This window comes from Vicia villosa, linkage group LG7 (assembly GCF_029867415.1).
Source record: "Vicia villosa cultivar HV-30 ecotype Madison, WI linkage group LG7, Vvil1.0, whole genome shotgun sequence".
Taxonomy (NCBI): domain Eukaryota; kingdom Viridiplantae; phylum Streptophyta; class Magnoliopsida; order Fabales; family Fabaceae; genus Vicia; species Vicia villosa.
Genome location: NC_081186.1, coordinates 89,296,296 through 89,311,249, shown reverse-complemented (window position 1 = coordinate 89,311,249; position 14,954 = coordinate 89,296,296). Strand labels below are relative to the sequence as shown.

At 32.2% G+C, this 14,954-nt stretch overlaps 1 protein-coding gene across 1 annotated transcript; it reads right to left on the bottom strand.

Annotated features, from left to right (window-relative positions):
* Positions 1–12,102: 12,102 nt before the first annotated feature.
* On the bottom strand, positions 12,103–13,646 carry LOC131619636 (uncharacterized). Its single transcript, XM_058890711.1, has 3 exons — positions 13,286–13,646; positions 12,822–13,162; positions 12,103–12,732 (listed from the first exon to the last, which is right to left on the bottom strand). Exons 1-3 carry the CDS (start codon positions 13,644–13,646, stop codon positions 12,103–12,105), a joined length of 1,332 nt encoding a protein of 443 aa, XP_058746694.1.
* Between the last annotated feature and the right edge of the window lie 1,308 nt (positions 13,647–14,954).

Genomic DNA, 14,954 nt, shown 5'->3' with positions numbered 1-14,954 from the left:
TACATGGACCATGTACTTTTTATCGTTATCTGAATTAGAAACTTACTCATAATTTAAATAAAAAATATATATAACTGTTGATTATTTTAAATAGATTTTAGTGTTGACTATAAAATTGTTGTCAGAATTGACTTAGAAGTCATCATTCTTGTCTTAAATAAAAAATATATATAACTGTTGATTATTTAAAAATAATTTTTTAAATTGTAATCACAAAAATCCTAAAAAAAAATTAATTTCTTTTTAACATAACATCAAGTTAATTATAAGTTTCTCATTGATAAAATTATAAGGAATACAATTTTATTTAATCTTAAAAGTATTTTTTAAAGGGTTATAAACAAACTCACAAATCAGCATATTGAATTTGTACTCCTTCAATTTAATCGGTCAAACTTACACGGACCCAAATTTAACGAAGTTCAGAAATGTAGTTCAAAATTTGTGCGGTAGGGGTGGGCATCGGTTCGGGCCCAAATTTCCCAACCGAAGCAATCCTCGGACTAGACTTAGAGGCCCAATTCCGACCGGGTTATTATTCGGATGTCTCGGGTTTGGGTTAGGTCGGGTTCATAGGTCTGTTAACTGCGGGTGCAATTTTCTAAACAGGCTTATTGGATTTTCAAGACCAAATCCAAAATAATCACTTTAACTGTTTTATTTCTTAAATTTTATGGATTGCACAGTTGCACTAGTTCAGAATACAAGACTCAAGCCCAATTAAAAATTATTTCAATCTCATAATAAAAACTAATTGCTTGCAGAAGCATAAAATTCATTACAACTTTATAATTATAAATAATTGCAGTAGCATCTTGTTAGGCATAAAATTCTGTAGCAACAGAGTTTAGAATACAATTTTATAAATAAACTTGACAAGCTATATAATAACACAACCAACATCACTTCCAATTCTTATCCATCATCACTATTTCCAGTTTTAGCACCCAATCAGCACAACTTCAGTTGAAACAAAAGTTTATCTGCATAAAGTTGAAACATGGAACTTATTCAGTAACAGTTTTAAACATTAAGTTTGTTTATTCGGAACAAAAGTTTAAAACATAAATTTTCATACTCAAGTATCTCAAATTGCTTTCATACTGAAATTTACCTTCTGACAGTAGTTTAAAACCACTTGCATTCAGACTTGTAATCAATTTTTCTGCGACGAGAAATTCTTATAACCACTTGCTTTGGTGTAAACTTCCACATAAGCATCTGTTGCTGGGTGCTAGGATGAGTGAAAGCCAAAGAAAATTCAATGGCTATTCAAAAACAATTATATTATCATTAAATTTAAACCAGTACATCAACAAAAATATCATTAGTTTTATCCAAAATACAATTTTCCACTTTAATAGACTCTGCAAGATCCAAAATACCATTTTCTATAGGCTTTGCAAGATCCAAAATTAATAAGTGGCTATTCAAAAACTAGAATTCCTGTTATTCAAAAACTAGAATTATTTTTCTAAAAATGAGTTAATCTAAACTTTATTTCTAATATTATTAAGAGAAAAACTATATTGACACTATATTTGACCTTACATCGAATTAGTATCCATCAAATGTATTAGTTTTATTTTTTTTAAAATAATTTAACCAACTTTGATTTTTGTGCAGTATATTTTATTTGGAGTGTGTTTATTTGATGGATTCAATTTACAATTCTGAAAATGTTATTGTTAAAAAAATAATTCCAACCAATTTGTTTGGCTGAATATTTTAAATTTATTTATGGTTAAGTCTAGGGTGAGGGTTCAATTAAGTCCCTCACCGGTGAAACCCCAAAAAATAACCAACAGATTAAATGAATGATGTAGATCTAATATAATAAAAGTGAGAACATATAACATCACTTGTATCTGATTTTTATTTTCAAAATAATGTTACACTATTCTTAATTTTTTTTCTTTATTTCAGTTTTTTTTTTCTCATTCTACTCCATGTTCGTCATGCTTCTTCAACTCCCCTAATCTTCATCACTTCATACTGTCTACTTCAAGTTCTGCTTCTTTAACTTTTCTATTCTTCATCACTTCATTGTAAAACCTACTCACTGCTACATCACAACCTATTTATTTATTAACAAAATATTAAAATAGTGAATTGTTCATATTTGGAACTCAAGTCACCACTTGCGAAAATTACTAAAACTTGCAAGATAAAACTTAATTACTCTAGTTAAAATTTGAAAACTGGGTAGGTATTTTCCACAAACACTTAGCACCCATTCGCAATCGCTAGTTCAACACAAACATGCCCCCTCCCCAAGTTCGTTGTATCAACTCTCCAATTTTTGCATACGTTTGTGCTTTTCATTTTAGGTTGCAGAGAAACATAGTATCACTCTCTCCATCGAATAAGCAGAACGTGAAGTACGACAATGATTAAGTGACCAAAAATAGAGAATTTGAAGAAGAATTACATGAAATTGAATGAGAAACAAAACTGAAATCTAAGGGATAAAAAGTCTTGCGAATTGAAAATAAAAATCAGATACAAGTGATGTTATATGTTCTCACTTTTATTATATTACATCTAAATCATTCATTTAATCCATTGGTTATTTTTTTAGGTTTCACCGGTGAGGGACTTAATTGAACCCTCACCCTAGACTTAACCTTTATTTATAGTTTTAAAATTTTAAAAATAAATACAAAAATGTTAAAAGTAATATATAAGTGGGTAGTTATTGGTGGTTATTTTTTATTTCTTATGGGAATGTAGGATTCCCACTCATTAACATGAGAATAAATCTTTCAAATTCCATGAGTGAATTTTATTCCAAGGAATAAAAAATATTTAAGAATAATTTCTTAAACCTTCAGACAAACATGGTTTTATCAGATTCTCAACCTCATACTCCCGAGAATCCTGTTTGAATCCATCAAACAAACACTCCCCTTAATTATTATGTATGGTGTAGAATACGGTGTAAGAGAAGTGGTGTAAAAATATCACACCTCTATTATTAATAATGTTCAATTTAATTGTAGAATAATAGTAATAATAAATAGTTTTATTTTAATTTTTATCAAAAATAACTTGTTGAGAATTTTATTTGAATATTAAATAATTTTACACAAAAAAATTACAATATAACTATTTTTTATTAGCAGATTCCTTTCAATTGTTGACGACGACGACGACAAATGTAGAAACAAACTTTTACTTATTTTCTTGCTAGTCCAATACGTTATCAAGGTGGTCCTCAAAAACACCTTTTCCATATTTGTCTTTATATAGTCATTGTCGTCCACGAGCCAGTTGAGTGAGTCATTGACAAGCTTTAGTATATTGACCATTAAGTTCTTTTCTGCATTGACTTGGAAGTCATTGTTACCGTTTTGGTTGGTCCCATTGTTTTGATTTTGATTTTAACATTTTTTACTAAAAAATTATAATTCTTTTTATACATTTGTAGAAAAAGATTGGTAACTGATCGAATATCAATGTTAGTTAAAGATAGACTAATAAAATCTTTCAACCGTAATTTCGTTTCTTCCAGTGATTAGGCTGAGCAAATATTTTTCATTTCTTTGATTAACGGTTCTTTAGCAATAAATGCATAAATATAAAGCAAAATACGAAGTCGTTTATTTTTGCCGCTAATAGGAAAGTATGATGGCTCACCTTCAACTTATGGCAGATGACAGTAGCGAGAATTTATGAAGTATTTAAGCTATATTAACGGGTTTCGAAATGATCTCCGGTTTAAAAGTTAACTTTTACAAAAGTAAGTTTTATGGCATTCATGTGGGTGATTGGTTTATTAATGCTGCTTCGACTTTCCTTTCGTGCAACATCAACAATATGCCTATCAAATTCCTAGGAATTAAGGTTGGGGACAGCCCTAGAAGATTGTCTATGTGGAATAATTTAATTAAAAATATGAAGAGTATGTTGGCTGTTTGAAAAAGGAGACACCTATCTATAGCGAGTCGTGTCGTGTTAATCAATTCGGTGTTGAATGCCATCCCTATTTATTCTTTAACTTTTTATAAAGTGCTTTCAAAAGTGTTACTTGAGATTCGTGGTATCCAAAATAACTTTTTATGGCGTGGTTGTGAGAATAAAAGGACGATACATTGGGTGTGAGTTGAAAAGCTGTGTGCAAGCCTCATAATCAAGGTGGTCTTGGTATAAAAGATGTAGAAGTTTTGAATTTGGCGCCAATTAATAAGTGGAAATGGAGGATTTTGAAGAAGCAAATGAGATCAAAGTGTTGATCGGTGACAATAGCGTGCTGCATAATGGTGACTCAATTTGGTGGCGTGATTTGGTTCTATTCGATAATTCTATTGCTTCGGTTCAAAACTGATTTGTAGGTTCAGTCTTTTGTGTACGTGATTTCCAAAATATTATTGGAAAGTTGAATTTATGTATAATACATATATATTTCTACTAAACTAAATTTGCCCTCATTTTTTGCTGATGGAATTATTTTATTTCAGGATTTTTTGAGATTATTGCTATCATAAAAATGCTAGTTACCGTTAACACGACCTTTGGGTGAATGGATACCTCCTTAGCCAACTAAAACAACACGTTGATTGTTGAATATTTTGAACACGTTAAACAATAAAATGGTTCATTGTTCAGATGCATAATTTAATTCAAAGAGTGTTTCTCTTCACTAAATGACACAAACTTATCTATAAATAAGTGATACTTGGAAAGCATAAAGGACACACGAAAATAGAAATTTACACACCCATTTTTCATCATTTCAATTATTCTAAATCATTGTTTCACTTTATTAATGCATGAGTAAAGTGTAGAAAACATTTTTAGGTAAATTATTATCAAAAGATACGTTTAGTGTGTTTGTGCAATTCACATTAAGGAATTTAAAGTATCTTGAAGGGAATTTGCCAATAATCACAATTGCATCCAATATACAATAATTGGTGGTGGGGGCGAATTATTCCTAAAGGTTAGTGTGAAATTCACACGCTTTGAATTTTAAAGTACGATCTTCATCGACGCTTTCTTTGTTCAAGGGTTGCCACATTTCCACCAACAACCACAGATATCCAACAATCTTTAGGAACAATTTTTTATTTAATCAATGACGCCATCACTCAAAGAAATGACATCTAATTTTGTAAAATTGGAAAAGTTTGATCGAGACAATTTTATCCGTTGGCAGAAAAAGATGAAAATTTTGCTTACAACTTTGAAAGTCGTATATATATGTTATGAATACAACAAGACCAGAAGAAAGGGAAGAAGAATTAATCGATGAAACAAGAGAAAGGAAAAAAATGAGACAATGATGATTACATTTGCATGGGCCACATTCTCAACGGTATGTCAGATTCCTTGTTCGATATCTATCAAAATAGTCAATCTGCAAAAGATCTTTGGGATAAACTAGAGTCAAGGTACATGCAAGAAGATGCGACAAGTAAGAAATTTCTTGTTTCCCATTTCAATAATTATAAAATGGTAGATAATAGACCTGTTATGAAACAATTACATGAAATTGAACGTATTCTTAATAATTACTTACAAACGTCACAAATTGCACATGGATGAAACCATCATTGTGTCTTCCATAATAGACAAACTCCCACCTTCATGGAAGAATATAAAAAGGACCCTCAAACATAAAAAGAAGAGTATCATAAAGAAGATGATACTAAAGACCAATTTACTCATGAGAAAATACATGTTGTGGAAGATGGAAAATCTAAAAGGTCTCATGATAATATGAAAATAGATGGTGAAGATGTTCATGACAACAATGGAAATGTACAAAGGAAAATAAAGAAAGGAAGTTGCTTCTATTGTGGCAAACCGGGACATTTCAAAAGTGAATGTAGGTTCTTGAAAAAGTTGAACCAAGAGAAGAACTCAAATGCACGAAAGGATGATCTTGTTGCGTAGAAGTAACTTCTAGAAATTATTCACTTTTAAGACTTGTTTATCCAATTTTGGATAAAGTTAAAATTAAGGTTGTGTTGTATGTAATAAAGTGTGGATTTATTTGGTTTGTATAATTTTATTGTGTGATATATTTATATGTAAGTGAATTTGTTTTTATTTACAAAGAAATTGAATATGAAATTTGGTTGTTAATATTTTGATAAGTATTGATAATAAATTATTGAACTTGCCTTTAATAAAAGTTATGATATAAATGAATCTACATATAATGAGTTTAATATGTTTTCAACTAATCTCATTTGATTTATCTATAAAATGAATGTTGTTTTCTTTAGTTTATTAAATCCACTTAAAATTCAATCTTATTTAAAATATAATGAAGAATAGTTGTATAAATTTTTTTAAATAATGCATGTATGTTTTCTATAAATGATAAAAGTTTATTTAAGAGAATTAAATTAATCTAACTATTTGGATTTAATTTTGGCACGTGTTTATAATTTACATGGTTGAATATATGATATAATATATGACCATTATTGTTGTCTTAAGGGTTAAATATATAAAACCCCCTGTAATGTTAACGAGTTTTGTTTTTAGCCCCTGTAATTTTTTTTTTTTGCAATCAGCCCCTTGTAATTTTTAAATTCCTTCAAGGACCCCCTGACTGCCACATAGCAGAAAAGATTCTCTCTTGCTGCTTACGTGGCAGTCCACGTGGATTTTTCATTTTAATTTTAAATTCTATGTGGAATAAATAAAATTTAATTTTTTTTTTAAACTTTTTTTTAAAATTTATTTTTTAATAATTTTATTACTGTTTTTATTATGAACACCCCCCTGTAATATTAGCGAATTTTTATTTACCCCCTTATAATAAAAGCAGTAACAAAATTATTAAAAAAAAATTAATTTTCTTAAAAAAAAAAATTAAAAAAAAATTTATTCCACGTGGTATTATAAAATAATTAAAAAGAAGAAAAATTCAAGTGGACTGCCACGTAGGCAGCAAGAAAGAATCTTTGCTGCAATGTGGCAGTCAGGGGTCCCTTGAGGGAATCTAGAAATTATAAGGGGGGGATTGCAAAAAAAACTTTATCAGGGGTTAAAAACAAAACTCGCTAACATTACAGGGTTTTTATATATTTAACCATTGTCTTAAATAGAGAAATTTGATAACCATGTTAATTGTGGTTGATTTACATGTTTATTGTATTAACTATAATATGTAGTATGCTTATTAAAATAAAAATGAAACTTTAAATCTTATTTCTTGTTATTAAATGGTTTAATAACAAACGTTGAATGATTTAAAATGATACTACGGGATACAAAGTAATTCAATAACTTCATTGTCATGATTGTGTGATAGTTGGTTAAACTATTAAAAATAAATAAAAGATATATCTATGTATGTGTTTGAATATTCAAAATCAATTAATAAACTGAAAATATCTTGCAATTATTTGATGAAATAATTGACAAGAATACGATGTTGAAGACATCATGTAGGGATGTGAAACAAGCCCATATATTATTAATCACCAATGATGGAAACTCAACTCACACTCGTTTAACATCACGTCTTTAGTTTAATGATTAAAGTACATTATTAGAGTGATTGAAGTACTTGAAAAAAGATACATCCCAAGGGTTAAAAGTACTTGGACCATAAGAATAAATGTGATAGGATGAAGTTTTCTTCTTAATAGACATATAGAAATATACACATCCATTTTTTCTCATTTCAATTATTCCAAATCATTCTTTCACTTTATTAATGCATGAGGAAAGTGTAGAAAACATTTTTCCGTAAACTATTATCAAAAGATACACTTAGTGTGTGCAATTCACATTAAGGAATTCAAAGTATCTTGAAGGGAATTTGCCGTTAATCTCAATTGCATCCAATATACAATATATGGTGGGAGCGAATTGTTTATAAAGGTTAGTGTAAAATTCACACGCTTTGAATTTTCAAGTACGATCTTCATCGATACTTTCTTTGTTCAAGGGCTGCCACATTTCCACCAACAACCACAAATATTCAACATTTTGCAGGGTTAACAATAGTTGTGGGATATCATTTTGGCACTCAAATTGGTTGGGTAATAAAGCTTTGAAGATTGTGTATCCGAAAATTTACGATCTGGCTGTCAACAAGGAATGCAGTGTGGCGGATTTTGTGAGCTGGGCTGGAAACGCGTGGTCTTGGAATTTCATGAAAATCGTGGATAATATTGATGAAGTCGAGCCCAGTCTGTGGGGGGAATTTTCGGAGCTGCTGCAGGAGGTTAATTTGGAGAGGAATGCTTGTGACAATTATGAGTGGTTGAAAGAGGTTGGTGGTAATTTCACGGTAAAGTCTTGTTTCGATCTTTTCAGTGCGGGTACTTACAAATCCGTTCATTCTGCTGCTGTTTTGAATGCTCTAAATCATTTGTGGGAGATTAAGGTTCTGTCTAATTTATTAATTTTCGGGTGGAGATACATTCTCAATAGGATCCCTACAATGAATCATTTGTTTAGACGGGGAATTTTGAAGGATAGTAGAGACTTAAGTTACGCTTTTTGCTTTAGGGAAAATGAACCCAAATTGCATATTTTCGGGTTATGCGTATTCCCGGCCAAAATTTAAAGTAAGATTTATGATTGGATTGATACCCATGCGGATCTTTCCTTGGGTTAGCTTGCAGATTTCTTATTCCATTGCGAGAAGGTGAAAAATAAGGTTAAGAGGATAACCATTGTCGTGATTTGGTTAGCAACCGTTTGGAGTATTTGGTTGATGCATAATGACGTCCTCTTCAAAGGAGCCATTTTTAATTTTGACGAGTGTATGTCGGCGATTGTTCATAGGTTGTGGATTTGGTTGTGTTCAGTTTGTAAAACCGTTGATTGTTGTAATTTTTACGTTTGGAATACTATGCTCTTTAGGATATAGAGGTTTTCCGAGTTGTTGCTTCGGGCGGAGTATCCCGTATACTCTCTTTTATTGAATCATTGTCTATTAAAAAAAGTGTAAATAATTCTTTTTTGTTGGGGTTAGGTGTAGTCATCTTTTACTCATGTATTAAGTACGGTCAATGCGTTTTATGTAATTCTACTTAAGCTTGATTTCGATTAGCTACCTAAAACATGTTTCTCGACTTGACATTTGAGATGTGTCTATCATGACTAGATTCAAGTTTCCATCTATTGGATACTAATGCTTAAAGATAGGGTTAGTCACAACAAAATCTACTCATTCAACACAACAAATTCGATTCTTTGTTGATCTTCATCAGATAAATATCACTTACATTGTACAACTTTTCTAAATCCAATACATATAAAAGTGTCCATAAAAAGTCAAAAAAGAACTCCTATTAGGAGAGGAGGCACAAACTTATCATGTTGGGCCGAATTAAAAATGAAGAGAAAAATAAACATTTTATATCAATTTCTAATAGTAACAAACATGACATGTTTTCAACAAACCCCGGAAAATATTCCACCTACAATAGAACTAGGTGCAGAAATCATACAAAGTAAATGGAAAATCATAACATCAATATATAATAAGCAAAAGATAACATACAAAGAATATTTTCAATATGTATTCACAGATTAAGATTTTTCTTAAATTTAAATTTATGTCCGTTTCAAAGGAAGCATATAAAGAAGCAAATCAAACTAAAAATTACATTAAATGTAGTGATCTCAAGAATCTGATTATCTAATTTTCTTATCTGTTTAAATTTTCAATTAAGTAATTAATGTCTCCTTGCCATGTGTATTAATTCATATGACTTATCTTTAGAATACATTTAATTTACTATTTTCCAAATTTCTGAATGTTGAGACTGAAATTTTAAATTACTGTATACAAATATATACAATAATGACTTAAGAAGTCCAAAATAACAAACATGTTAGAGAGAAAGAGAGCCTGTTGTAGGCTTGTGTATGCAAGGCCAGATGCATAAACCATCATAACACCAGGCGCAAATATAGAAGAGAACAGAGTTGTTTTAGATAGAAGAACCGATATTGTTTTGAAAACTGCAAGCAAAACCCAATTCACTGGAAAATGAAGAATGCATGAATGTAGGAAAAATACAGTTTGCTATAAATCATACAAAAAAATAAACTCAATTACAATGATATTAAGAAATTAAGGGAAAAAAACCTGTTTCGCTTGCATCACTGTCTTTTCTTTTGCTGAATTTGCGTCCGTTTCCAAACAGTGAATCCAACCACCCCATTACAACCAAGTTTATTCATGGACACGGATCACATATTAAACCTAAATGCTTTATTTATTACACACCTTTTTGTAAAACTCAATTCTGTAACAATTACTCACAAAAACAGAATTGAAAAAGTAAAAGTCTCATATAAATATGAATCATGTTGCTTATAATACAATCAATCTGGGTATATTTTGATATACATAAAAAAGAGAGGGAAAATACCCTTTTTCGTCCTTTAACTTTGGCACGGGGTCCATTCTGGTCCCTTAACTTTTAAAAAGTGCAAATCAATCCTTTAATTCTTAAAAACGGAGCACGTTTGTCCTTTCCATCCATTTGGAACAAACGGCCGTTTGATTCTGCATACGTGGTACATGACATGGATCTTCTATTTCATTCTCCATTGCTCCCCCAGAATTTGCCTTAGCCGCGTCCAGAATTGGGATTAGGGATAACGTAAATTGGGTTCTTCTTTCAATTCGTCTCCATGAAACATCAAGTTAGGGATTTAGGGATAACATCAAGTTTCAATTCGTCCTCCATGAAACAGAAAAGCGAAGATAGTATGAAAACCAGTTCTTTTACGGTGGAGAATCTTCCATGGAAGCCAAGTTGTCATTGTGGAGATGCAGCTACTCTTCGCAGGTCATCAAGGTCGAAGAGCTATGGAAAATATTTTTGGGGTTGTTCTCATTTTAAGGTATGTTTGTATTTTCGAGGTTGTTCTCATTTTATCTCCATTGTTCATATTATCTCCTTTGTAAAATGCAGGGAACAAGGCAACCTGGGTGTGGATTTTTTGAATGGTTTTATGAGGATGTTCAAGATGACAAAGGTCATGTTATAATGGCCAGATTGGAAAAGTTATCAAAAAAATTGGATGATGCAACAATGGAGATTGAAAAAGTAAAGCTGACAAATGAAGAATTAAGGAAGGAGATAAACAAGATTATGAAGTTTAAGAAAATCTGGATGTTTGTTATCTTAGGTGCAGCTTTTGTGATTATTATGTTCTTGATGAAATGAAACGAGAAATATTGTATTGTAATTCTTCATCTATTGTAATGTAATGTTTAAGCTATAATGAAGTGAGAATTTTTGTTAATTTCAGTTGTCACAAAATTTCAGTTTAAATGTCCTTACGAACATGCTCTGATACCAATTTGTAAAATATTGACTGCTACTTTTTCACACTTTTAACACTATACTTCCACTGGTGGAAGACATGCTTTAAAACTGCACAGAACACTTTTTACACTTTACTTCCACTGGTGGATGTCTTACTTTAAAACTGCACTTTTTACTTTTTTGTGAAAAATAAAGAGTCTCTTGTAGTTGAAAGGCCAAGAGTTTTGTACTGGAAAAGCCAAGAGATAATGGCATATTAAGAGTATTTATTTGTTTTAATTTTCTAGTATAGCAGAAGTCTTTTAGGTCTATATAAGACTTGTTTGTATTTTCATTTTCAACAAGAAAGTAAAAAGTGCAGTTTTAAAGTAAGACATCCACCAGTGGAAGTATAGTGTAAAAAGTGTTCTGTGCAGTTTTAAAGCAAGTCTTCCACCAGTGGAAGTATAGTGTTAAAAGTGTGAAAAAGTAGCAGTCAATATTTTACAAATTTTTCAGAATTGTTGCTATACAGAATTTTTGTTGATTTCAGTTTAATCCTGTATTAGCATTGCAAAAGTAACAGAAAAGAAGAATATGATGTGATAACACAAAAGTAACATACTGAATTTCAGTCAATAGTGCCTTAACATTGCAACACAAAGTGCCACACATTTGCATAACACAAAATACCAGTACACAGATTGAGTTTCAACATGAAAAAGAGAAACAGTTAAGATAACCTTGTTCAACATGACACAAAATGACATCAGTACAAAATGACACAAAATGAGTTAAGACCATTACACAAAATGACATCAGTACAAAGTGCAATACATTAGCATAACATTAGACACTCCTCCTAATTTTTTTTCTTGGGTGTTGTCCTCTTGGTTGGTGTTGTTCTCCTTGTAGTTGGGCCAATCATATTCTTGGCAGCACTAAGTCGTGTAGTTGGTCCAGGGGGAACAAAAGGGGTTGTTGGTCTTCTAACACCCAACTTTGCTGGCCTTGTAGTTGTCTTCTTGGATGGTTGAGTAGATTTCTTGGATGGTTGAGTAGATGTCTTGGATCCTTGTGCAGATGCAGGCTGAGACAGGTTCACAGCAGGTTGAGACACAGATTGAGACAAATTCACTGCAGGTTGAGACACAGTCACTAGGGGTTTGGACCTTGCTTCAAGAATAACACTGTTGAAAGATTCAGACAAGTTATTCACTACAACATCACATTTATTAGTCCCTCTAAAGTAAGATCTACTCCAAAATCTTGGAGGTGTCTTCATCATATGTAGGTATGCTTCTTCATTTATCAGCCTCATCCTCTTCATCTCTCTTTCCCAGGCCTGAGCATAAGTAGCCTTAGCAGCCCTCCAGATTATTTCCTTAAGCATTTTCCCAGGATATCTTTTCCTGAAATTGTTGTACAAGTGCCTGACACAGAATCTTTGCTCTACATTGGGCAACAGTTCATCCATGGCTGGTAATAATCCCTGCAACACAGTCAAAGAAATAGAAATAAAAATACAAAATTCAATAGAAACCATAATCAAATTAATTAAAAACAAAAGAAAGGTAATACCTTTTGCTGGTCTGACATGAAGGTGTATGTGAGGCACTCATTTTTTCCACCAAGGTCATCAATCAATAACTCCAAGAACCATGTCCAACTGTCTCTATTTTCTCCTTCAACCACTGCAAATGCTATAGGTAGCATTTGATCATTTGGATCCCTACCTATAGCAGCTAGTATTTGCCCTCCACATAGCCCCTTTAGAAAACAACCATCCAACCCTATTACATGCCTAGAAAACTTAAAACTTTGCTTACATGCTGCAAGGCATATATACAACCTTTTGAAGTATGGCAAATGATTTTGTGAGCCTTCTTGAGATGGTTCAACACCAACCTTCACTGTGGAACCTGGATTTGTTCTTAGTAATTCATGACAATAATCATAGATTCTGGTGTAGTCCCCTAGGAATGACCCATCAACCATATCTCATGCTTTAACTCTTGCCCTAATTGCCTTGGTTTTGTTCACACCTACATTCCATTTCTTTTGTGCCTTTGCCTTGATATCTTTGATTTTCATCCTAGGATTGGTTTTTAAGGATTTTTGTAACCTCTTGCTCAGCCACTTGGTAGTCATCATTTTCACATTATAATCCCTACTGCAACTATGTACATCATTCACCTTCCTTAATTGCCAAGTTTCTTCCCTTGAGGATTTAGCACAATAGGCTTCCCAATCACATCCATCCTTACACTTTACCCTCACTCTTACATTATCATTTTTTGTGAACTTTAGGTTTCTTCCACTATGAACAGCATATGATGTGATTGCCTCTTTGAAATCATCTTTTGAACTAAAGTAGGAACCCACCTCCCATTTGAAATCAGCCATATTCTTTTGAATCTTAAACATAGGGATATGTTTTTTTTTGCACACCATAACTGTCATCACTGTCACACCCACTAACCAAACCTTCACTCTCACTACCACTCCCAATTTTAACACCCTCATCTCTCTCTTCATCATGTTCAACTAGATTGTCCAATTCATCCTCATCTATATCTTCATAACCATCAGAAGAATCATTAAATTCAACATCAAGAGCACTGTCATATTTGTACTCACTATCATCACTACTTATGGAATCATCCACTTCACCACTATCAGAACTGTCATCTTTCTCATTTTCCATACAATCTTTCTCAGCCTCCCAAATAACATGTTCAGCATGTTCAGCCTCCAACACAACCTTCTCAGCCTCTAACACAACCTTCTCAGCCTCCAAACCAATATTCTCATCCTCATCCTCCAGCTCAGCTTCATTAGAGTTACCAGTCACTTCTTCATGCAACTTAGAAAGCATTTCTTCAACTACCCTCTCCTCCTCATCTCTTACATGCTCCTCAGTGACACCATGCTCCTCACCTACAACATTTTCTAACCCTGCTGGGTCCGCAAACTCAGCCTGCCCAATTGTGTGTTTAATAAAAATGTCTACACCTAAATGAACCTTATACAGATCGGCTACTTCTAATGCTCCTGCATCATCATTCAGTTGTTGCATCCCAAATGTTGGGTCTTTGTAATAGATTTTCTCAAAATCCCTATACCCTAAACACTTAAGTGAATCTGTCAGCTCAAAGTAACTCCATGTGTCAACATCTATTTTCAACTCAGAAACTTCCCCTCCTTTATAAACTCTAAGATCACCATCAACAAATTCACCACTATGGTGAATTGTGAGTACGATATACTCGTCCATTTCACCTAAAATCATAAATATGTAAAACCCTAATTACTCAGATTAAATACATACATGCAAACAATCGATTTACTATGAAACCCTAATTTATCAGAAGAAAAAACGTGGATTTCCAATATTTAGCAAAATAAAACCCTAAATTCTAACACTGAAACATGCAAAAACCCTTATTTCTACCACAATCAGACAAGCCACATATCATGAACTTTCTAACCTGGTTGCAAAAGCTTTGAGGATGGCCTCCCTCACTGCACGACGATTCTCCTTCAACGTTCTTCGCTGCACCACGAGCTTTTTCTTCACAATGGGTAAGTACTTGAAATGTTCAGAATGAGGTGTTTAGTTCACAACACTTAAGATTATAACAATTAAATGCCACGTCAGACAATCAAAATGCCACATATGCAATTAATTTGAACGCTTACTAACAGAGTCAG